General features: G+C 37.4%; 1 protein-coding gene across 1 annotated transcript in view; it reads left to right on the top strand.

Moving 5' to 3' along the window:
• Positions 1 to 26,352, top strand: part of GRIN3A (glutamate ionotropic receptor NMDA type subunit 3A) — a 214,829-nt gene that overhangs the window by 146,855 nt on the left and 41,622 nt on the right. Inside the window, exon 6 of the mRNA XM_049770011.1 lies at positions 14,122 to 14,273. Within this exon, the coding sequence (XP_049625968.1) occupies positions 14,122 to 14,273 (152 nt within the window). The remainder of the gene's footprint in view (positions 1 to 14,121; positions 14,274 to 26,352) is intronic.

Here is a 26,352-nt window from a genome sequence, read left to right as displayed (position 1 = left end):
TCGGCTGCTTGCAAGGCAAACACCGCTGTGCTATCTCTCCGGGCCCAGAAATACTTATTTTAATCAGATTTATTAAATCATGCTTTCCTTTACATTTAGATTGCTTGAAGCTGAAAGTGTAGATTTTTATTAATCAGTCTATAAGAATAAATATATCTGGCCCGGAAAAATAGCACAGCGGCGTTTGCCTTGCAAGCAACTGATCCAGGACCAAAGGTGGTTGGTTCGAATCCCAGTGTCCCATATGGTCCCCCGTGCCTGCCAGGAGCTATTTCTGAGCAGATAGCCAGGAGTAACCCCTGAGCAATGCTGGGTGTGGCCCAAAAACAAAAAAAAAAAAAAAGAAGAAGAAGAAGAAATATATCATCAAAGTAATTTGTAACTATTAATTTGTTTAGTTTTCAGGAATGTTTCATGTGCTTATGAGTATTCCTTTGCTGCACTATCTAGTACAATGGTAGGACTCTGTATGGTCACTATGTAATTCATGATGTCTATTAAAATACTAAAGTTACCAATCAAATTACCTTGGAGCCAGTATATAATTTTCCAATTTTTGCTTGCATGACTTCAAAAAGTTAGACAGGAGAAAAAATAATTCATTGATTCATCATATTGACTACATTTGTTCTCTCTCTATATTTTTTTTTTTGGTTTTTTTGGGCCACACCCGTTTGATGCTCAGGGGTTACTCCTGGCTAAGCACTCAGAAATTGCCCCTGGCTTGGAGGGACTATATGGGACGCCAGGGGATCAAAACGTGGTCCTTCCTTGGCTAGCGCTTGCAAGGCAGACACCTTACCTCTAGCGCCACCTCATCAGCCCATTGTTCTCTATATTTTATATGCATTAACTCACTGTGATTACTAACGGCTCCTCCCAATTGTGCCATGCTTCATTTATTTAGGCTTAAATATCAAAACAAGCAAATGAAAGACAGTATCTCCATGCTGAATTTAAAGCATTTAATGAGTATTCAGGATGGCAAATCTAAACTACTAACTATTCAAGAATACGTGAAAGTCTTTGTTTATATTGAATACCATACACCAGGGGCACAAAAATCTATTGTGTGTTCTGAGGGAAAAAAAGGAAGTGTTGAGATAAATGAATACTCTTTCTAAATTTATGTGTTTGAGTTAAAAGACAAAAAAAAGGTCAAAAGAGAAAACAAATGAAACTATACAGTAATGATTTGTGTTCTTCCCTCAAAGACCTTTGCTTATTTTTTAGTTTGCTCTTATTTTCTTCTAATTATTTAATACAGGCTTGAAGAACTAACTTTGAAATTTGCATTAGAACAAAGTTTTGGAGACTGGAAAGATAGTACAAGTAGGACATTTAGTTGCAGGCAGTTAATTAGGGTTCAACCCCTGGCATCCCATATGGTACCTCCATGCACCACCAGGAATGACACCTTGTGAGGCTAAAAAACAAGAGAGAGAGAGAGAGAGAGAGAGAGAGAGAGAGAGAGAGAGAGAGAGAGAGAGAGAGAGAGATGATACTATCTACACTAGAAGTGTTAATGTGTGGGGCCGGTGTGGTGGCGCTAGAGGTAAGGTGTCTGCCTTGCAAGCGCTAGCCAAGGAAGGACCGTGGTTCGATCCCCCAGCGTCCCATATGGTCCCCCCAAGCCAGGGGCAATTTCTGAGCGCTTAGCCAGGAGTAACCTCAGCATCAAATGGGTGTGGCCCGAAAAACCAAAAAAAAAAAAAAAAAAAAGAAAAGTTAATGTGTTCTTCAAATTTCTCACCTTGTACCTCTTCAACAAAATAGTACATGTATAGCAAGTTTAGGCATGTATAGTAGATCATTTATTTCAGAATCCTGAATTAATGCAAATTCACTATAAAATTATCCCAGGATAAATATTATTTACATAATTTAGTTTTTTACACCTACTTCTCCCTCCATTTTGATGTGCTGAGGGTAAAAGAAACCCTTTTTAATGTCTCCCTTATATCATAACTATAGCAACATGTCCTCAAACATTTGCCCAGAATGACTAAATATGGTATACCAAGAACAGAGTGCAAAACTGAATCTTTTTCTGAAAGCTTTTTAACCCTATTTTAGAGATCTTACTTTCAAAATAGGTACTTCTCAACCACATTTCACAAAGAGTCCTTTCAGTCTGTGAATTTCTAGTTACACATTTGCTAGCCAAAATATATTTCCACCTCTCTTAGCTGAGTAATGCTGATTTATCCATGGAGAAAGATGAGGATTCTATTCTGAAAATTGTTCTCTTGGGCTATTAAGCTGTATCCAATTTCCAGGGTGCCTGATGCCTTCATCTTTAGGGTTGAAGAATTCCATTTGGCTTCATCCATCAACTACAAAAAGTAAACCCAGTCCTTATTGCAAAGCCATATCTCTAATGATAATGAAAGCAACTCAAGCTGATAAGTTGAGTCAGCAATTCAAAAATAAGAATTCTTTGGCCAATGAACATAATCAAATTTGAAAAGCAACTAATAAAGAGAAGGACTGAAATGAAATCTTCAAGATTTTATTATTTCATATTTCTGAAAATAATGGATTTCTGTTTTACCTAGCAATGTTCTTTTCTGATTGCAGTATGATCTCCTCCCTATTTATACCCTTCTTTCATAAGTATACTTTGTTATAATTAACTAATACTAATTATCAATGCCAAAAAATATTAAATGTCAATAGTCAATAATTAGATAAGACATTAAAAGAGGTTATAATCTGTTTTTAACAGGCAACTAAAAATTAACTTTGACAGGATGGAATGATTTAATACTTATTCTCTGTGTGGCATATTTTACATGCATTTTCAACATTGTTTCTTCCTATGGTTACTTGAATACTTTTGTTGTAATGTCAAAATTCTACTCTAAGAATATTCAGATTTACCTAATATTAACTTCATTTTTGTTTTCTATATATAGATTTTTATTTAAGCACCATGATTACAAGCATATTCATAGTTGGGTTTCATTAATAAAAGGAATACACCCTACTTCATTTTTCTAAGCTTTCTTTTCTTTTTTTTTTTTTTTTTTTTTTTTTTTTTTAATATTAAAATGTTTGAAAATTTATTTGAAAAGTCTTTCTTTTTTTTTTTTTAATTTTTTTTTATTTAAACACCTTGATTACATACATGATTGTGTTTGGGTTTCAGTCATAAAAGGAACACCACCCATCACCAGTGCAACATTCCCATCACCCAAGTCCCAAATCACCCTCCTCCCCACCCAACCCCCGCCTGTACCCTAAACAGGCTCTACATTTCCCTCATACATTCTCAATATTAGGACAGTTCAAAATGTAGTTATTTCTCTAACTAAACTCATCACTCTTTGTGGTGAGCTTCCTGAGGTGAGCTGGAACTTCCAGCTCTTTTCTCTTTTGTGTCTGAAAATTATTATTACAAGGGTGTCTTTCATTTTTCTTAAAACCCATAGATGAGTGAGACCATTCTGCGTTTTTCTCTCTCTCTCTGACTTATTTCACTCAGCATAATAGATTCCATGTACATCCATGTATAGGAAAATTTCATGACTTCATCTCTCCTGACAGCTGCATAATATTCCATTGTGTATATGTACCACAGTTTCTTTAGCCATTCGTCTGTTGAAGGGCATCTTGGTTGTTTCCAGAGTCTTGCTATGGTAAATAGAGCTGCAATGAATATAGGTGTAAGGAAGGGGTTTTTGTATTGTATTTTTGTGTTCCTAGGGTATATTCCTAGGAGTGGTATAGCTGGATCGTATGGGAGCTCGATTTCCAGTTTTTGGAGGAATCTCCATATCGCTTTCCATAAAGGTTGAACTAGACAGCATTCCCACCAGCAGTGGATAAGAGTTCCTTTCTCTCCACATCCCCGCCAACACTGTTTATTCTCATTCTTTGTGATGTGTGCCATTCTCTGGGGTGTGAGGTGGTATCTCATCGTTGTTTTGATTTGCATCTCCCTGATGATTAGTGATGTGGAACATTTTTTCATGTGTCTTTTGGCCATGCGTATTTCTTCTTTGTCAAAGTGTCTGTTCATTTCTTCTCCCCATTTTTTGATGGGGTTAGATGTTTTTTTCTTGTAAAGTTCTGTCAGTGCCTTGTATATTTTGGAGATTAGCCCCTTATCTGATGGGTATTGGGTGAATAGTTTCTCCCACTCAGTGGGTGGCTCTTGTATCCTGGGCACTATTTCCTTTGAGGTGCAGAAGCTTCTCAGCTTAATATATTCCCATCTGTTAATCTCTGTTTTCACTTGCTTGGAGAGTGCAGTTTCCTCCTTGAAGATGCCTGTAATGTCCTGTAGTGTTTTGCCTATGTGCTGTTCTATATATCTTATGGTTTTGGGGCTGATATCGAGGTCTTTAATCCATTTGGATTTTACCTTTGTACATGATGTTAGCTGGGGGTCTAAGTTTAATTTTTTGCAAGTGGCTATCCAATTGTGCCAACACCACTTGTTGAAGAGGCTTTCCCTGCTCCATTTAGGATTTCCTGCTCCTTTATCAAAAATTAGATGGTTGTACGTCTGGGGAACATTTTCTGAGTATTCAAGCCTATTCCACTGATCTGAGGACCTATCCTTATTCCAATACCATGCTGTTTTGATAACTGTTGCTTTGTAGTACAGTTTAAAGTTGGGAAAAGTAATTCCTCCCATATTCTTTTTCCCAATGATTGCTTTAGCTATTCGAGGGTGTTTATTGTTCCAAATGAATTTCAAAAGTGTCTGATCCACTTCTTTGAAGAATGTCATGGGTATCTTTAGAGGGATGGCATTAAATCTGTATAATGCCTTGGGGAGTATTGACATTTTGATGATGTTAATCCTGCCAATCCATGAGCAGGGTATGTGTTTCCATTTCCGTGTGTCCTCTCTTATTTCTTGGAGCAGAGTTTTATAGTTTTCTTTGTATAGGTCCTTCACATATTTAGTCAAGTTGATTCCAAGATATTTGAGTTTGTGTGGTACTATTGTGAATGGGGTTGTTTTCTTAATGTCCATTTCTTCTTTATTACTGTTGGTGTATAGAAAGGCCATTGATTTTTGTGTGTTAATTTTGTAGCCTGCCACCTTGCTATATGAGTCTATTGTTTCTAGAAGCTTTTTGATAGAGTCTTTAGGGTTTTCTAAGTAGAGTATCATGTCATCTGCAAACAGTGAGAGCTTGACTTCTTCCTTTCCTATCTGGATTCCCTTGATATCCTTTTCTTGCCTAATCGCTATAGCAAGTACTTCCAGTGCTATGTTGAATAGGAGTGGTGAGAGAGGACAGCCTTGTCTTGTGCCAGAATTTAGAGGGAAGGCTTTCAGTTTTTCTCCATTGAGGATAATATTTGCCACTGGCTTGTGGTAGATGGCCTTCACTATATTGAGAAAGGTTCCCTCCATTCCCATCTTGCTGAGAGTTTTGATCAAGAATGGGTGTTGGACCTTATCAAATGCTTTCTCTGCATCTATTGATATGATCATGTGGTTTTTATTTTTCTTGTTATTGATGTTGTGTATTATGTTGATAGATTTACGGATGTTAAACCAGCCTTGCATTCCTGGGATGAAACCTACTTGATCGTAGTGGATGATCTTCTTAATGAGGCATTGAATCCTATTTGCCAGGATTTTGTTGAGGATCTTTGCATCTGCATTCATCAGTGATATTGGTCTGTAATTTTCTTTTTTGGTAGCGTCTCTGTCTGGTTTAGGTATCAAGGTGATGTTGGCTTCATAAAAGCTATTTGGAAGTGTTTCTGTTTGTTCAATTTCATGAAAGAGTCTTGCCAAGATTGGCAGTAGTTCCTCTTGGAAAGTTTGATAGAATTCATTAGTGAATCCATCTGGACCTGGGCTTTTGTTTTTCGGCAGACATTTGATTACTGTTTTAATTTCATCAATGGTGATGGGGGTGTTTAGATATGCTACATCCTCTTCCTTCAACCGTGGAAGATTATAAGAGTCCAAGAATTTATCCATTTCTTCCAGGTTCTCATTTTTAGTGGCGTAGAGTTTTTCAAAGTAGTTTCTGATTACCCTTTGAATCTCTGTCATATCAGTAGTGATCTCTCCTTTTTCATTCCTGATACGAGTTATCAAGTTTCTCTCTCTCTCTTTCTTTGTTAGGTTTGCCAGTGGTCTATCAATCTTGTTTATTTTTTCAAAGAACCAACTTCTGCTTTCGTTGATCTTTCGGATTGTTTTTTGAGTTTCCACTTCGTTGATTTCTGCTCTCAGCTTTGTTATTTCCTTCTGTCTTCCTGTTCTTGGGTCCTTTTGTTGAGCATTTTCTAGTTCTTTTAGCTGTGTCATTAAGCTACTCAGGTAAGCTCCTTCTTCCTTCCTGATGTGTGCTTGCAAAGCTATAAATTTTCCTCTCAGTACTGCTTTTGCTGTGTCCCATAAGTTCTGAGAGTTTGTGTCTTTATTGTCATTTGTTTCCAGGAACCTTTTTATTTCCTCCTTGATTTCATCTCGGACCCACTGGTTATTGAGCATGAGGCTGTTTAGCTTCCAGGTGTTAAAGTGTTTCTTCTGAGTCCCTTTGGAGTTCACAAATAATTTCAGAGCCTTGTGGTCAGCGAAGGTAGTCTGCAAAATTTCTATCCTCTTGATCTTATGGAGGTATGTTTTATGTGCCAGCATGTAGTCTATCCTGGAGAATGTCCCATGTACATTGGAGAAGAATGTGTATCCAGGTTTCTGGGGATGGAGTGTCCTATATATATCCACTAGGCCTCTTTCTTCCATTTCTCTCCTCAGGTCTAGTATATTCTTGTTGGGTTTCAGTCTGGTTGACCTGTCCAGTGTTGACAAAGCCGTGTTTAGGTCCCCCACAATTATTGTGTTGTTGTTGATATTATTTTTCAGATTTGTCAGCAGTTGTATTAAATATTTTGCTGGCCCCTCATTCGGTGCATATATGTTTAGGAGAGTGAATTCTTCCTGCTCTACGTACCCCTTGATTAATATAAAATGTCCGTCTTTGTCCCTTACAACCTTCCTGAGTATAAAGTTTGCATTATCTGATATTAGTATGGCCACTCCAGCTTTTTTATGGGTGTTGTTTGCTTGGATAACTTTTCTCCAGCCTTTTATTTTGAGTCTATGTTTGTTCTGACTATTCAGGTGCGTTTCTTGTAGGCAGCAGAAGGTTGGATTGAGTTTTTTGATCCATTTAGCCACTCTGTGTCTCTTAACTGGTGCATTTAGTCCATTGACGTTGAGAGAAAGAATTGTCCTGGGATTTAACGCCATCTTTATTTCAAAATTTGGTGTGTCTTTTGGGTAGTCTTGTCTTAGATTAGGTCTTTCAGTTTTTCTCTTAAGACTGGTTTTGTGTCTGTGAAGTTTCTGAGCTGTTTTTTGTCTGTGAAACCATGTATTCTTCCATCAAACCGGAAAGTGAGTTTTGCTGGGTATAGTATTCTGGGTGAAGCATTCATTTCATTCAGTCTTGTCACAATATCCCACCACTGCTTTCTGGCATTGAGCGTTTCTGGTGACAGGTCTGCTGTAAATCTCAGGGAAGCTTGCTTGAACATGATTTCCCCTTTTGATCTTGCTGTTTTCAGAATTCTGTCTCTATCTGTGGGATTTGTCATTGTGACTAGGATGTGTCCTGGGGTGGTTTTTCTGGGGTCTCTTTTGGTTGGTACTCTTCGGGCATGCAGGATTTGATCACATATATTCTTTAGCTCTGGAAGTTTCTCTTTAATGATGTTCTTGACCATTGATTCTTCCTGGAAATTTTCTTCCTGGGTCTCTGGGACTCCAATGATTCTTAAGTTGTTTCTGTTGATCTTATCATAGACTTCTATTTTCGTCTGTTCCCATTCTTTGACTAATTTTTCCATTGTCTGCTCATTTGCTTTAAGTTTTTTGTCCAATCTCTCCTGCTGTATGGAATTGTTATGTATCTCATCTTCCACAGCACCAAGTCTATTCTCAGCTTCTGATACCCTGTCCCAGAGCTTATCCATTTTGTCATTCACTTCGTTTACTGAGTTTTTCAGGCCTGTTAGTTGACATGTTATTTCAGTTTGGAGTTTTGTCATTTCTGCCTTCATATTTTCTTGGTTCTTATTAGTGTTCTGTTCAACTCGATCCATGGTTTCTTGGAGTCTGTTGAGCACCTTCCATATTGCTAGTCTAAAGTCCTTATCTGAGAGGTTGATTAGTTGTTCAGTCATTATCTGGTCCTCAGAATTGTCATCTTCATTCTCTATGTCTGATGCTGGCCTGCGCTGTTTCCCCATTGTCACATTTGTATTGTGGGTTTTTCTACGTGTTGTAGTGGTATTCATTGTCTATATGATGTAGGCAGCACACTCCTCTGGCTCCTCCCTTTCTGGATGGGCTGACTTGCCTCTAAGGGAGGGGAGTCCTCCGTGGATGAAGCCTCACACTGGGTCAAATCTTGGGCCCGAGCATGTAACAGAGAAGACAGTCCAGAGAGAAATGTTTGCTTCTGTGATATAGCGCCGTTCTTAGTGTGATTTTTCCTTCTTGTTGCAATGGAGTTCTTTCCTTAGAAAGAGTGCACGGCCGCGTAGCGAAGCGGAGCGGCCGTGCTCCTCTGAGCCTCTTTTTGCCCCACTCGCAAGAGTTTCACGCAAGAGGACAGTAGACAGACATAGACAGGTCACACTCACAGTCTTTCACAGCTGAGCCCCACTGGGCCGGTGTACTTTCGCGGATCTAAGCTTTCTTTTCATGAGATTTATCAACCAAATATACCATTATGAAAAACTCATCTACAATGCCTGCCTCACTCTTTCATATAGTAGTAATCATGCATTCCTTTGATTTCCATGCATTTTTGTTTTGTTTTGTTTTGTTTTGGGGCCACACCCTGTGATGCTCAGGGGTTACTCCTGGCTATGCACTCAGAAATCTCCCCTGGCTTGAGGGTCTGTATAGGATGCCAGGGGATTGAACCGGGGTCCGTTCTATGTCAGCCTCTTGCAAGGCAAATGCCCTACTGAAGTGCCACAGCTCCAACCCCATGAATTCCATGCATTATTTTTTATCAATCTTCTACAATGCACCTAGTTATTTCAGATTTTGTATTCTAAATTTATGTCTCACCCATTTATTTTCCCAAGAAAAGTTCTGAAACTTTTTACCAAGGTGTATTGTTATTTATATATGTCTGCCCTGTTCGAAGAAACCATGCAATTATGGATAGCCTTTATTGTCTATTTGAACTTGGTGACCTCCAGAGCATCTGGCACAGAAAATGTGTTCAACATATGTTTGTTGAAAAGTTGAATAAGCATACATGCTTTTTGAGTGAAAAATTTTTTTCTGATATTATCATTCCAACATAGTTTAGAATTATTGGCTTCAAAGGAATTTTTTTAATCTGGTTAAAAAGGATTCTAGGGCCGGAGAGATAGCATGGAGGTAAGGAATTGGCCTTTCATGCAGAAGGTCATTGGTTCGAATCCCTGCATTCCATATAGTCCCCCGAGCCTGCCAGGAGTGATTTCTGAGCATAGAGCCAGGAGTAACCCCTGAGTGCTGCCGGGTGTGACCCAAAAACCAAAAAAAAAAAAAAAAAAAAAAAGATTCGATTCTTGATTGTTATTTTATATTAGACAGAGATATATTTTATATTATATATCACAAGTGATTAGAAAGTTTATAAATAGAGGGAGGAGAAAGATGGGGGTTATTGGTGGTGGGAATGTTGCACTGGTGAAGGGGGATGTTCTTTTTATGACTGGAACCCAACTACAATCATGTTTGTAATCATGGTGCTTAAAGATATTATTAAAAAAAGAAAAGTTTAAAAATAAATCTTGTAATGAATAAAAAAAATTTTGTCTGTGATAAAACAACTCATAATGTAGATATCATCACTTTTTACTTAATTTGGGGAGGAAAGAGAGGTATATCATATCAATCAACATACAGTAGGAATAAAGTCTGTATTAAAAGGAAAGTAATAGGTTAAATATTTCCTTGACATGTTCACATAATAGCAAATGTAGCATGAAAGACATTGGTTTTAGATTCAAATAAATCTGCTTGTGTGATCTTGCGAGGTTTATTTTTTCATTCTTTAAGTAATTAATGTTTTTGTAAATTCATGTAGTGATTAGACACATACGAAACAATATCTGGCACAGACAAGGGCTCTATACTTTCTTATCCTTCTTTTTGATATCTTAGATTATATTTTATATTTTTAATAATTTTTTATTTCCTTAAAGATACATAATCTACCAAGTTAATGATATTTGAGTTTTAGGCATATCCTGGTTTTTAAATTATAATCCCATAATAAATTAGTTGAATTGTAAGACACAGTCTATTATAATGGGTCAAAATTTACAAATAGGCTAAAGTATAATAAATTTATAATAGAGTACTTGGTATATAATAAACCTAAAAACATTTTAAAAATCATTGTTGAAAAGTATTGCCTCAAGGGGAAAACATGATTTGCTCGCAGTACCACAACCTCCCTTTATATTATGTTCATGTATGCTCCAGTTCTTCTGCCTAATGGCACTTATATCAATTAATAAAATATTTCTCAGATAAAGGACTTTAATATCTATCTTCCTAATATAGTATATACTCCATGACAGCAGAAGTCTAACTTGCTTACTGCTAAAACAAAGCACCTGTTTACACAGTAAATATTTGTTGAGTGAATGAGTGAATAAATGCATGATGAGTTTGTAAGTCAGTTATTATTATACATGTGACTAATTATGCACCTGACTTGTAAATAACTACTGAATAAATATCTATACAACTAAATTGTCCATTACACTCATTCATTATTATAAAACTTTCCAAAGGAAACTGATTACTTCGTTATAGTTACTTATTATGAAGGATGCTATTTAATGATAACATCAGCGAAAGAGCAGGTTGTCTTCATGAAATCTTTTATTTTCATTCTTGCTTTTCAAGCCAAAACTACTAGATAGAAATGGGCACTCAGAATAGCTCTTTGAATGGAAAATTTTAATTCTCTTGACATTGTCATCATTTCTTTGACTCACCATTGTTAAGGAAAAAATAGAACTATCAAGGAGAAAAAAAAACATACAGCTCTTTAAAACTCAAACATTTTTCTGCATTGTTTATTTATTGGTCATGCATATATCTCAAGCATTGTTTTTATAAAAGGTTTTGTGTATATGCGATTTTAAAAGTTAAGAACAAAAACAAATGATCATAGAAATAAATTACCAAGATAGAATAATTATAGCTATTTGTTCCCACTAAGTATCTTTGGATTTTTGACAGGCTTTATCTCTGAGAAAGAAACTAACTATATTTTTTATTTATCTTCCTCAATCATCTTGAGGACAAAACATCTTTTTTGTTTTTGTTGCTGCTATCTCAAATAGCGAAAAACAAAATGTAATTAGCCTCTTTCACTTGGCTCATCAAAGAGATTAATAGTGTAAAGTTACAGTTTGGAAAGAAAGTAGAATCATTCAGAGGAAGGATACAGAGTCCAAGTTGACTGATAAAACTCTTTAAAACAAATTACATGCATTTCTGAGTTCCTTCCCTCATCCTTTTCTCTGCCTCTTATACTTGAGTAACACTATCCCAGATCTCTCTTTGATATATCATCTTATTTTCTTTCATTTTTTTAATTTTTTGTTTAACTTTTTTAGTACCATAGTTTACAATACTGTAAATGTAGGATTGCATGCATAAATCATTCCAGTATTGAACCGTCCACCAGAGTGTCAATTTCCCCCACCATTATCTCCCTTTCCCCTACTGTGTTAAACTTTCTGCTAAAAATGTTCTTAATTTCTGGTTGCCTTTGGACATTTATTTTTCCTCTACATTTCTTTATATAGTACATATGAGGGAGGATCATTCTGTGATTTTCCTTTCCTTCTAACTTTATTTAACATAATACTCTTCACATCTATCTACGTGGTGCCAGCACATTTCACAATTTAATTTTTTTCTTTTTATATAATTATTTCAGCACCATGATTACATACATGTTTGTAGTTGGGTTTCAGTTATAAAAAAAAAAGAACACCCCCTTCACTAGTGCGACATTTCCACTATCAATGCTCCCCATCCCCATCCTCCTCACCCTAATTTTTTCTTATAGTAAAGTAGTATTCCATTGTGTTTTCCAGAGTTTCTTTATCCAGCCATCAATTCTTGGATTATTGGATTATTTCCAGATGTTTTTATTCTTTTTTTTTTTTTTTGATTTTTGGGCCACACCCAGTAATGCTCAGGGGTTACTCCTGGCTATGTGCTCAGAAGTTGCTCCTGGCTTGGGGGACCATATGGGACACCGGGGGATCGAACCGCGGTCCGTCCATGGCTAGCACAGGCAAGGCAGGCACCTTACCTTTAGCGCCACCGCCCGGCCCCATGTTTTTATTCTTTTAAAATATACTTTTATTGTCTTAGAGGAGCTGGAGTATATGTTGCTTGGCATGTGCAAGTTTTTACCTCTGGATGACTCCCCAGAACCACTAGAGCTCAAGCATCCAACAACACAGTGCTGAGGGCCAAGCATAATCTATCAGGTCCACACCACTGGGCTAAGAATCCCCACATACTATGTATGTTTCTATTTACCTAGATGATCGATATACACTTATACCACATGTATACATAACCTTAATTTACATATCAATATGAATGGGGACATATATCTAAGTCATATGCCTATATGACTTATCAATCAAAGGACATGAACATGTGTTTTGCCCAAATTTCATCCCCTAGCACTTGCACAGGTTCCTGAGCACCGTTGGATTAGCTCCCAAATACTTCAGGGTGTGATCCCAAATATTTTTAATTATGTTTTTACATTTACATAATGAATTTACACTGAAATAATCTGGAACTAACCTTTTCACTCAATATTTCATTATCTATTTTATTGCGCAAGCTAGAAGCATAAACTTCTAATTTATGTTTCATATTTGTAATAGTCCAGTTGTGTAAATATCCCAAAATTTATGTAACCTCTTGTCAAAGAATCTGAGTTGTTTCCAATGTCTGCGACTATGAACATTGACTATAAGTTTCATACATATCTCCTGATGAAGTTATGGAGCTATTTTTTTTTTTTTTTTTTTTTGGTTTTTTGGGCCACACCCGGCGGTGCTCAGGGGTTACTCCTGGCTATCTGCTCAGAAATAGCTCCTGGCAGGCACGGGGGACCATATGGGACACCGGGATTCGAACCAACCACCTTTGGTCCTGGATCGGCTGCTTGCAAGGCAAACACCGCTGTGCTATCTCTCCGGGCCCTGGAGCTATTCTTTGAAGTAGATTATCTGGCCTTACATTGTATAAATGTTCAGGCTATACAAGTTATTAACAGATTCTTTTCCAGTGTGAAAGTTATTGACTCACATTGTTCTCAATTACCAGACCTCTGTTTTTGACAACTGGAATTAGTTATTATAAGTTTTTGACAATTGGAATTAGTTATCACAGCTTATTGTTGATGCTTTAATTCTGTCACTATTTTGTATGTTAATGGGGTTTTTGTCATTTTATTAAAAGGAATAAATGTAAAAAAGGTCATGTTGACCAAGATAAGGATGTGTGGTAAATCAGATATAATGATTAATTTGCCTTTGTTTATAAGACAAAAGGTTTTGAGAAGAGGTGAGTAAGGAATCTCAATGATGGGCACTTAGAAACGTCTTAATAAGAAGGGCAGGTGGCCATGGATTATATCACTGCCATCTTAACCCAGACTATTCCTTTCTAGACTCATCTCATATACTCAACCTTGGATGTTATGAGGGTTTTGTTTGTTTGTTTGTTTGTTTTGTTTTTGGGCCACATCTGTGATGCTCAGGGGTTACTCCTGGCAATGGGCTCAGAAATTGCTCCTGGCTTGGGGGACTATATGGGACACCGGGAGATTATGGGACGCCGGGGGATCGAAGCTTGGTCCGTCCTAGGTCAACCATGTGCAAGGCAAATGCCCTATAGCAGCGCCACTGCTCCAGCCCCAACCTTGGATGTTTTTTAAAACTTTTGGAGGAAAGGTGGTGAAAGCTTGCCATACCCTTGTTGCAGGTCTGATGGGCATTAGCCCTATTTACTGTTTGTCTCTTAGGATCTTTCAAGTGAAAAAAAAAATCCTCAGAGATTATTTTTTCTCCTAGGATACGGTATTGGTCTCCCACCCAACTCGCCACTGACCTCCAATATATCAGACCTAATCAGTCAATACAAGTCACATGGATTTATGGATGTGCTGCATGACAAGTGGTACAAAGTGGTTCCTTGTGGCAAGAGAAGTTTTGCTGTTACTGAGGTAAGGAAAAAAAAAGCTTCTGTAATGATGACCCTTTGTATAGAATCACAATTCTCTGCTTTGAAGAATATAAAATCCTATTATCAATGTGTCCTGGTCAATGACCCAAGCTAGTATGACCCATCTACTTGAATGCTGAATATTTGGATTATCCCACATTCCTTTTGATTATCCTAAGTTCAGTGAAGAAAGTTTTTTTCCTTAGGAATTTGCAGTGAGACATATTCTAGATATAATGTGATGCTATTTTGATGAGTCAATATACAAAATTTCGACTTTTCCTTACAATGCTCTGTTTTCAAGTGCAGAAAAAATGCTATTTTTATTTTGTTTTTTAATGCCAATGCCAGTTTTATTTTGAAAGGAAGTGATGACTTAATACATGGAACAAAAGTTAGTGAAATACAGGGAAGACTTTCACACTAGGGTCTTTCTTAGCTTCACTGACACCTACAGGTAATTTTGTAATTTTTTTAATATAAATCTTTATTTAAGCACCATGATTACAAGCATGATTGTAGTTGGGTTTCAGTCATAAACAAAATACTCCCCTTCACCAGTGCAACGTTCCCACCATCAGTGCCCCCTCACCCCTTGCCAACCCCTACCTGTATCTGAGACAGGCATGCCATTTTGAATTATAGCAATAAAATATGTGAGACTGATAGTAACAGTTTTTGGCTGAACCATAAATTTCTGGTCATGATGTGGACTTAAAAATAACCTTCCAAGGGACTAAGCAATAGTGCAGTGAGTAGAGCACTTGCTTTGCATGTTTTTATACAAGAATTTAATTCCTGGCATCATACATGGTTCCAGACCCCACACCCAGAAGTCATCCTGAGAGTAGAGCCAGGAATAAATGTTGAGCACACTGAGTATAGCCCAGAAGCCAAAATAACAAGAACAACAACAGCAACAACAACAATAACAAAAGAATCCTTAAGGGCAGAAGATAAAATATAGTGAGTACCTTGCACACAGCCAACCTAAGTTCAGTCCCAAGCACCCCATAGGGTCTCCCAAGCCTGCCAGAATTGATCCTTGAGCACAGAAGCATGTGTGAACCCTGATCGTTGCTGGATGTGGTCCCAAAACCAAAACTAAATAAATAAATAATCTGTAAAATCTAATCAATACTAACTTCTCATCATCCCAGTAATAATTCTTGGTTTAGAAAAATAAACATAACTGAACTTTAGATATACCTTAACCAATTATTCATAGGTTATAGAACCACAGTTTAAAACAAAACTGAAAATAACCTCTTTTGTTTTGAGTTTTACATGGAAAGTACATGCTAATCCTATTGAGCTCTCTTTCACCAAGTCCCTTATTTTATAGATGAAAAACTAATACCCATAGATACTAAACGACTTGCCCAAGGCACACAAATCGACAGGATCTGCTTTTTTTTTTTTTAATAATGCCATTTTACAATGTAATTAGAGAGTGAGCCAGAAATTGAATGACTAAGATAGGAAACATAAGGTGTAGCACAGAGTCACAGTCTTGGCTATTTAAAAAAAGACAAACCAGTATAAGGTCAGGCTGACATTTAAAAACAATAATGGTTCAGATGACTTCTATTTGCCAACTTCCAGATTAGTACTTCAACACATATTCTTCTTCTAAGCTCTTTGGAACCATCCTTCTACGTACCTATTTGACATCTCTACTTTAATATCCTCCCGGCAGATTTCACATTTAACTTGACAGAAAGCTGAATCCTTGATCTTGTCTCCTAAATCTACTTTTTCCTCCTGTGCTTCACATCTTGATAATTGCACAAACCTGGCAGGGATCCTTCATGCCTCCCACTTCTCACCTTCTGCATCCATCAACAAGCTCTATCTTTTCCTTTTACCAAACATATCCCAAATATACTCATTTGCTGCCCTCTCTATCGCTATCATTCTGGTCCAAGTGATCATCCTTCACCTGAACCACTGTAAATGTCCCTGATTGGTCTGTCTATTTTTATTTCTCCCTTATCTCCATTGATTTAAACATGGCCAGACACTTCTGTAGCATGGGCTCCTGTTTATTAGGGCACAAGGTGAAATGCTGAATATGATATATAGTCCTCTTTGGGATGCAGGACACTGCTGCCTACTTTAACCTCACCTCAGACCACTATCCTGTTGGCTCATCACAGCCCATTATAATGGTGATTTTAGCTAAACATATCAGTGGCTTCCCTAACTTTGGAGTCACTCCATGTGCCATTGTTTTTTCATTTTCAAATGTCCTTTCCCCTACTTTTACCCTGTTGCCCATGAAGTATATTTGGTTTATTCCTACTCATGATAAATTCTTTTCTTCAGAGCCTGCTTGTAGCTCCTAATCTAATCTAAATCCTTTCTCTTTATAATATCATTTTAAACCTCAAATTATTTCATAGCACTTTATCATAACTTTAAACCTCAAATTATTTCACAGCACTTTATTGTAATTTTAAACCTCAAATTATTTCATTGCTCTTTATCATATTTATCAATTTTTATCTACTTTAAAAAATGTTTAATAGGATTATTATTTGTATTATATTTCATCAGTCAGAGTTTTTTAAGTTATTTCCACTGTAGCTGCTGGTTCCCAAGAAATATTTGTGCTACTCTAAGTATATTGGTATGTAAAACAAGTCAGGATTTGGAAAAGATAAATAGCACAGAGGATAATATGATTGTCTTGCATATGGTAGACCCTTGTTCATTTCCTGCATAATACAGTTCCCCAGGCACTGACAAGAGTACAGGAGTAGCACAGAGTTCTACAGTACCACCAGACATGGCTCAAATCCCCTCCCCCAATCAAAAATTTACTGATATAATTAAGAAATTTGCTTCAAAACAAACTTTAAGGGGGCCAGAGTGATGGCGCAGTGGTAGGGCTTGCACGCAGCTGACCCAGGACAGACCACGGTTCAATCCCCGGGCTCCACATGGTCCTCCAAGCCAGGAACAATTTCTAAACGCATAGCAGGAGTAACCCCTGAACGTTACTGGGTGTGGCCCAAAATACTAAAAAAACAAAAACAAACAAACAAAAAGAAAACAACTTTTAGAATTATTCACAACCCTCACATTATACTACAAGACTTCATATTAGGATCATCATCCACAGTTTAAGAAGCTAACTATTAGATTGTATAAAATAGACTTTTTGAGCTGGGAGAAAAGTCTTTGTTTATCATGGTGTTCCCAATGCCTGGTCAGAGTAGGCAATGAGAAGCAATTATGAAATAAATGTTTCTGAAAATATGGCAAAATTCCTGAAAAATTGGGAAGTCAATGGTAAGAACATAAAGCAAAAGTCATATTTTTAGTATACTAAATTTAGTATACTAAATTCCTGTCTGCCCAGAATTCAGAACTTACCCTTTTTTGGAAATAGGATCTCTGAACAAGTAATTAAGATGAGGTGATATTGGATAAATGCGGGGCCTAAATGCAATGGCTGTGTATATAGACTCTGGGGGAGGAGGGCATGTGACAGCTACCAACCAAAGAATGCTAAGGATTGGCAGCTGTGATTGGAGACAAAAGAGAAGCTTGAGTTCAGATTCTGCCTCAGAGTTTCCAGGGGGAGGGAACCTGTGGATACTGATGGTGGGAAGTATAGACTGGTGATGGAATGAGTGTTGGAATATTGTCTGACTAAAATTCAATTTTTTTTTAATTTGAAAGAAAAAATTGTGAAAGGAAAAAATTCTATTGATTCAAATCACCCACTTTTTGATCATTTGTTTCAGTTTCCTATGGTTGTTATTATTATAGGTAGATGATGACAGGATTAAATATGGTTTCCTCAGTTAGAAAACAAAACTATGAGGATTCTTTTTATTATAGGAAGAAGGATTCAGGCAATGCTCCCAATGAGACTCAGCCCAGATATATGAGCCTATCAATTCAGAGTTCTAGACTTGTGGTGCTAGGAGTCCCAGAGCCAGAAGTGGGGGCTTAGCCAGCAGTGGTGGTCTCAAAGAAAATTCTGTGGCAAAGATATAGCTCAGTGGTCTTGGAGTACAGGTTTTGCTTATAAGAGACCTGGGTTTGATCCCTGGCACCACATCATGTCCCAAGCACTTCCAGTAGTATTCCTGAGCACCACTCGGAGTGCCCCTCCAAAGAAGAGAAAATAAAAAGTGTTTTCTGGGGCCGGAGAGATAGCATGAAGGTAGAGCATTTGCCTTGCATGTAGAAGGACGGTGGTTCAAATCCTGGCATCCCATATGGTCCTCCGAGCCTGCCAAGAGCGATTTCTTTTTTTTTTTTATTTAAACAACATTATTACATACATGATTGTGTTTGGGTTTCAGTCATGTAAAGAACACCACCCATCACCAGTGCAATATTCCCATCACCAATGTCCCAAATCTCCCTCCTCCCCACCCAACCCCCGCCTGTACTCTAGACAGGCTTTCTATTTTCCTCGTACATTCTCATTATTAGGATAGTTCAAAACGTAGTTATTTCTTTAACTAAACTCATCCCTGTTTGTGGTGAGCTTCATGAGGTGAGCTGTAACTTCCAGCTCTTTTCTTTTGTGTCTGAAAGTTATTATTGCAAGAATGTCTTTCATTTTTCTTAAAACCCATAGATGAGTGAGACCATTCTGCATCTTTCTCTCTCTCTCTCTGACTTATTTCACTCAGCATAATAGATTCCATGTACATCCATGTATAGGAAAATTTCATGACTTCATCTCTCCTGACAGCAGGAACATAAAAATACAATACAAAAATCCCTTCCTTACACCTATATTCATTGCAGCACTATTTACCATAGCAAGACTCTGGAAACAGCCAAGATACCCTTCAATGGAAGAGCGACTTCTGAGCATAGAGCCAGGAGTAACCTCTGAGCGCTGCCGGATGTGATCCAAAAACAAAAACAACAACAACAAAAAAAGTAAAAAAAAAAAAAAGTGTTTTCTTTAACTAAGCAAAGATAAAGAAAAGACAAAACCCTATAAAAAATAAATCGATTAACCACAAAAGAAAACTGAGGCAAACCAGTCAATGACCTTGGCAACTAATTTACCTCTAATATCAAACCCGGAGAGATAGCATGGAGGTGGGGCATTTGCCTTGCATGCAGAAGGATAGTGGTTCAAATCCCAGCATCCCATATGGTCCCCTGAGCCTACCAGGAGCTATTTCTGAACTTAGAGCCAGGAATAACCCCTGAGCATGGCTGGATGTGACCCAAAAACAAAAAACAAACAAACAAACAAACAAACCTCTAATATCCTAACAGTCCTAACCAGAATGAGTATAATATGAGTTGAAATATGTTATTTTTACAAGGGGTGTAGGAAAAGAATAGAAATTATGCCTCACCCAAGACTTACTCCTAGCAGTGTTCAAGGTAGTATAGATTGCCAGGGATCAAACATCTCTCAGGTTTTGGAGTTTGCTTTTGTGTTTTCAATCAAAAAAAGAGAAGGAAGTCAGTCTTGAGTTCTAAATGTTTTAATAATTCTTTTTTTAAAGTGTATTAAATAACTGAATTGACATGATTTGTAAGATGAAAAAATATTTCTCCTTTGACTAAATCCTGTATTGATGCCTTATAAAGGTCAAGAGGCTGGGGACCAGAGAGATAGCACAGTGGTAGGGCATTTGCCTTGCATTAGGCCGACTTGGGAGAGACCTGGTTTGATTCCCAACATCCCATATGGACCCCTGCCTGCCAAGTGCGATTTCTGAGCACAAAGCCAGGAGGGACCCTTGAGTACCGCTGGGTAAGGCCCAAAATCAGTCAATCAATCATCAAATAAAGTTTAAAAAAAGTTAAGATGATGTTATTGGAGGTGATTTAATGGAAGCCATTGGAGAGGCACTAAATATATGATTAATTATCTCCACTTCTGAGTAATATACCTGAACTGTTTCACAGATGTATACCATCTGAATAAAGGGACCTTTCTGTTCAACTGTATTGATAATCCATTTACTAAAGTGCCACACACTCTTCTAAATATTTTTAATTTATCACAGAACAAGAGCAACAAAAATTGACAGAGATCCCTGTCTCTGATGTGTTTGTATTATCATGGAAAGAGACAATACACAATAATTATACCTGTTGACATAAAAACAGTACTTTCAAGGTGAGACGCAGAAGGTTGATATTCATCATTATGAAAGGTCTTGTTGAGAAGATTGGTAAACAAAGAGGACATGGGAACAATCAAGTTCTGTTTCTTGTCATATGACAGAAGTTTTACTAGAGACTTTAGTTAATTGGTTCTGCTACAACTCCAGGCAGCAGACGTTTTATCTTTATTTGAAGAAATTTGCATGATTTTTCATAAAGTATATGTTCTGGGACTTACACCAAGCTTAATTAATTCAGTCAAAAAGAAAAAACAAACCAATTGCTTAAATTGTGCAGAATAACAATGACTTGTTTTATAAACATTTGCCATAGTTGTGAAGACTGGTTAACTGAAGCCAAAATAGTAGAACAAACAAACAAACAAACAAAAACATGATCCAAGTTAAGTGATTCAGAACTCTCAGTAAGACATGAGGAGCTTCACAGTCATTTCCTAAAAACCAGTAACACTGAATGTCTTCCATCTCTCTAATAGCATATACACCTCTTGATTGTTGCCATTTCTGGAGCCTATAAGACCCAGATATTAATGGGAAGGACCCACCTAATTGGCAGGGAAACCCTCTAAGGGCGGGAAATCCTCTAAGTGTGTTATGCTCTGAAGATACAGAACCTACCTCCACCTGAACACCTAAAAGGGAAAATATTTTGAGACTAACCAATTTGCCAATGCAGATCCGTAGATTGATAGCACAAAGTACAAAAAATTTGAAGAGCATATTTCTGGACTTTTATACTGGCCCAACCTGTTAACAACTAATTAGCTAACTACTCCTAATCTTTTCTCTCTTTGTGGGCAAGAGATAGCATGTGAGAAAGGCTCTTGTCCAGGTTCAATCTCCAGCACCACATATTTTACCCTGAGCATAGAGCCATGAATATGCCCTGAAACCACCAGGTGTGGATCATAAACAAAGCAAAGCAAAACAATGTTTTCCATCTTCAATAAATGGGTTTTGATAAACTCCCTCCCCAGTTTTGTTCTAAGCTAAAAACCATTTATGGAAAAAGATAAGACATACTATATAGTAAATAATAGAAATAGCAATAGTAAAAGGAAGAGAAAAACTGTGGCTGTCAGAGAAGCTTTTCCTACTTAATTTTTTTTAAGAAGGCAGTAAACAACTAGTCATAGAAAATCCCAACAAAATTACCAAAATACCAACTACAGTGGATGGTGTTACTTTGCACATTCCCAATACAGGTTCAATCCCTAGCACCATATGTGGCCCTGGAGCATCACCAAACATGATATCTAAAGTGTAGAGCCAAGAGTAAACCCTGAGCACTGCTGGAAGTGGCCCCAAAACAACAAAATACCAACCTACTGTATAGGAATGTTATGTAAATGTTCCTAAATAATCTTGTTTTCTATAGATCTGGTTTCCCTATCTAGACAAAGCCCTACCTAGTTACAAACTCACAGCAGCCAGTTGCTCCAGCTAGCCTTCTCTTCAGGCCAAGGATTCTCCCCTCCCCTACACTACCTTAAAGATATCCATGACCTTTCAACTTGTTTATAATAGATAGAGAAGGAATGAAAAGTCAAGTACTTTTCAGGGAAAGACCATCTACATTCTAACCTTTACTTCAATTATTCTACCTCTTCATTCCAGAAAAGAATAAAAACGAACAACCTAGGACCATCCACTTCCCACAGAACATCTTTTGCTCCTATTTCCTTGAAGCACTCTTTACCCATGGACCATCTCTTTGCCTCCTTTCAATCAATTTACTCAATATTTGAGGTGGCTGGAGCTTCATAAATTCTCATATATCTTGTGAAAGTATGTTCCAGCCACAGCATCACTGCCTCTTCTTTGATGATTTCCTGGGGTACATAAATGCCTTTAGATGTCTTTTTGTGGCTCTTTTCAGATGTGAGTAGCCCTTTTCAGAAGTCTGATGATGGGTTTTATTATATTTCATTGACAAAAATAGTGTCATCTACTGAAATTTAAGCCAAGCCATGGTAAAGAAATGCAATCCCAGCATGACATAAGACCAACTATAATTCATTCCCTAAGAAAGGACTGCTTTCATGGAGCAGCTTCCCCTGCCTAAAACATATTTAAAGTGGAGTGAAGACATAGCAAAAGCAAAATTTTGGGGGGAAATTATAGACAGAAGAAGATTCTGAATATGTTACCAACTTCCTCTTCATTATTCTAGATGGGAGAATAGTTTCCCTTCTCATTCTTCCCATCTTCAATTATATATACATAATTTATATTTATATTTATAACTGGTGTTCGTATTTATTATACTCAAGATACATTCCAGCTTGGATATGATGGATCTGGTTCCTTATTACATTGCTCTGAGATTTGAGTATTTGATATTTTATACAATACTGCCTAATAGTTTTTGTATTTACTTCTGAATGTGAACCTTACCAGCTATGTGCCATGTTATTTGGCTATATTAAGTCTTAGTTTTCTGTCAATGAGGATTTATAATATCTACTTTATGGCATATGGTAAAGATGAAAAGATTAAGTGCTTTAAAATATCCTGAAACAGGGGCCGGAGAGATAGCACAGTGGTAGGGTGTTTGCCTTGCAAGCAGCCGACCCAGGATGGATGGTGGTTCGAATTCAGCACCCCATATGGTCCCCTCCCTGCCTTACAAGAGCAATTTCTAAGTGCAGAGCCAGAAGTAATCCCTGAGTGCTGCTGGGTGTTGCCCAAAATCATATATATATCCTAAAACATATTAATCAAAACCATTTATGCTTGTATTCATCATTTTAGAATTGTATAGATTTTAGCAAAAGCCCTAAACTGTCCATTTTATTCATACAAAGCATACCCAAAAAATTTTTACTGCAGTTTAATCAAACCTTATTTAAGGAAAAGACTCGATTTATTTGACTGGAAGCAGTTGGATTAGAAGCTTCTTACCTGGATTACATTCAGGTACATTAAGACAACTCTGGGCCTAATTCCCAGTTTAATTGGATTTGGAAAAAGTGAGGTTGGGAGAAAAAGGAAAATATATTGGAAAAAGAACATTCATTAGACCTTGAGAGATGTGCATATGTGTGTAATATTCACATGTGTGTAGAAATGTGAGGATTAGTCCATTCTCAGGACATGTTATAAATATACATAGAGCTGTTTTTCCAGGCACGGTGGTGTGTACTATGGAATATTCTCGTTTATGCAATGACAAATGTATATAGTATGAACTCCTATGCACATTTAAATAGCAATACATAGTCTTGTATCTTGACAGGCGAATTTGTCCAGTCTTCTGTTCTTTAGTTGAGCCTGATCTCCTCTGAAAAAGGCCCTCTGTCCTCTATATCCCCTGTTACTTATTCCATATTTAGGCTTGTACCCTTAATTTCTTTCAAAAAAAAGGTAATCAGGAGAAATTGTGCCTATTATACTATACTTGTCATCAAGTATAAGTGGCAGCACAGCTAGGCTGTATTAATAGAGAAAAATAGCTAGTTCTGAAATCAACTTGCCTTGTGTCAATCATTAACCCTCCTTAGCTTCAACTTCTTTATCCTTTTTATGAATCACAATGAGAACCTTTCCACTTCCTTTCCTACCCTACATCTCTCTTCTGGAAGAGAAGTGCAGGGCAAAACACAGTAATAGAAATATATTTGAACCATATCCACCTTTTGCAATATATCTCTTTAGGAAATATTCACTGGCTTTTGGTTTGTTTTTAAATCCAGCCTAACCTCTCCTTAGCTAGACACAATCCTAATCTATGCCTGCTAATTAAAGATAGAGTCATTAAATATCCATTCATTTAAAAAATAAATCCGAGTTTGGCTTATGAATTATGTGGGCATCTAGTAACAAGACAAGAAAAATGCCTCTCCTCAGCTCCCAGCCCAACTCGTGCCTTCTATTTCCTTCAGTTGGGCCCTATTATTCTGTCCACTGGGAAAACCTTGATCTATTTCCCTCCCATCTCTTGGCAAGCCCAGAGCAGCCTAGCTGCAGTTTCTCTGGTGGGTAAACTCATTTTTTTTTAATTCCAGGACATTATCAGCTCCCCAGAGTCACCTAGGAAATTGCAGGTCCAATTCCACAGCCCAGACTCCAGCAATTTTCAGAGAGGAATTTTAAATTGACTTCAGATGTTTCCCTACAGTCTTTGCAGAGCAACTGTGCCTGTGTCCACAGTAGAATCATTGTTGATCTATTCCACTGGGGAAAATGTGTGGTAGGCTTTAAATTTTTCTGCATTTTTCTTTGACTCAGCAAAAAAGGGCAATTTTTTTTCTAAGTCACTGAATGGATTTAAGAGCTCTGGAGCGACATTTTTGTGAAATCTGTTATTTGCAAACTAAGGCACAGCAAGCAACAGATCACAGTTTAGCAAACTCCCAAAATTCTTCAAGGAATTACTAAAATATATAACTTTGTTGAAAGTCTCCATTAAATAATGGGCTGAATAATGTACATTTTAGACCAGTGGGATTAGTCAAAAAGGAAGAAGAAACATGAAAGCTGGCAGAGAATAGCAGACAACTTTAACAAAATTATTCACAGAAGTTTGGCTTAAGGAAACAAACAATATATATATATGTATGTATATATATACATACATATATATTTTCTTTTTAATGCCATAGAAATAGTAGAGTGGATAGAGCTATTGTCTTGCACACAGGTTCAGTCCCCAGCATCTCATATAGTCCCCCAAGCATACCAGGAATGATTCCTGAGGGCAGGGCTGGAGTCACCTTAGAGAGCATCATCATGTGTGGTCCCAAAACAAAACAAACAAATAAAAACAGTACAGTTTTCCAGGGAAGTTAATGTAAAAGCACCAATATCACACATAGGCTCAAGTGGAGGGAATGAAAAGAATCCATTCTTAAATGGAGAAGAATAATAGGAGAGAATTTTCTGACAAGAGCTATGCCTTTGTTTAATCGCAGTGGCCTGGCTGGGAGAAAGTAGGGAGTAAATACCAGACCTCAGTCTCTGCCCACCCTCCATTTTTCTCCATATCCCTTATCAAGGAAGCCTGAAAATGTGTCTATAGATGCCTTCCCTAGGCCACAAAACTGGATGGCAAGAAGAAAGAATGGATGCCAATACTTCCCAGGTAGTTTGGTCAGGATTGATAATTCTATGGCAGTATCAGAAAGCAGGGGGGACAGAGTTCCCTTTTTGCATGAACCACAACAATCCAATGCCAACCAACTCCACCGCTTTACCTTACCAAACTCCCAAGCTACCCAATTTGGTTTAGATCTATAAATCCTGAACCATCTGAATATCTTGGAATGTTAGCTAGTAGTACCACAGGAAGTCTTATAGGAAAATTACATAATAATATATCTACCCAGCTCAATGAGCTTAACTATTAGTGGGAAGGTTCAGCTAGTATCAAGCCACAAATCCTTAATAAATCCTTAAACACTGAAAAAAGTGATACCTAGGAGAGATATAATAGTCATTTCAATTTGACTGTGTTGATCCAAGATTTGGTAATTCCATTTGCCTTTGTGCTATAACAATCTATATAGTAAGTTTGTGCTTCAAAGGTAGTGATGTGGATAACCAAAGATACTGGTGAAGGGAAGATCACACTGGTGGTAGGATTAGTGGTTGAACACTTAATGCCTGGAATGACTGTATTATGAAGAACTTGGTAAATCATAACATTATAATCAAAATTAGGGGGGTATGGACAGAAAAAGATAGTGAACACAGGAGGGTAGAATAATATCCAATGGTGAGAATGGCCCTGACTCACCATATATCTGAAATTCAACCATGAAGGGCTTTGTAGATCACAATGGTTTCAATAAAATAAATTAAGAAAAAAGAAGAATATCCAGCATATCCCCATGGCAGTTAGGTTAGAGCAAAGTATTCACAGGCCAATCAATCAACATCTTCCCCCACAGAAAGAGAGGTCACCCAGCTGTACACTGGAGCACCCTGGTTCTTGGGAGCCAGGTCATCCTGACC

Source organism: Suncus etruscus, chromosome 1 (assembly GCF_024139225.1).
Source record: "Suncus etruscus isolate mSunEtr1 chromosome 1, mSunEtr1.pri.cur, whole genome shotgun sequence".
NCBI lineage: Eukaryota > Metazoa > Chordata > Mammalia > Eulipotyphla > Soricidae > Suncus > Suncus etruscus.
This window is presented reverse-complemented; position numbering and strand designations above follow the sequence as displayed.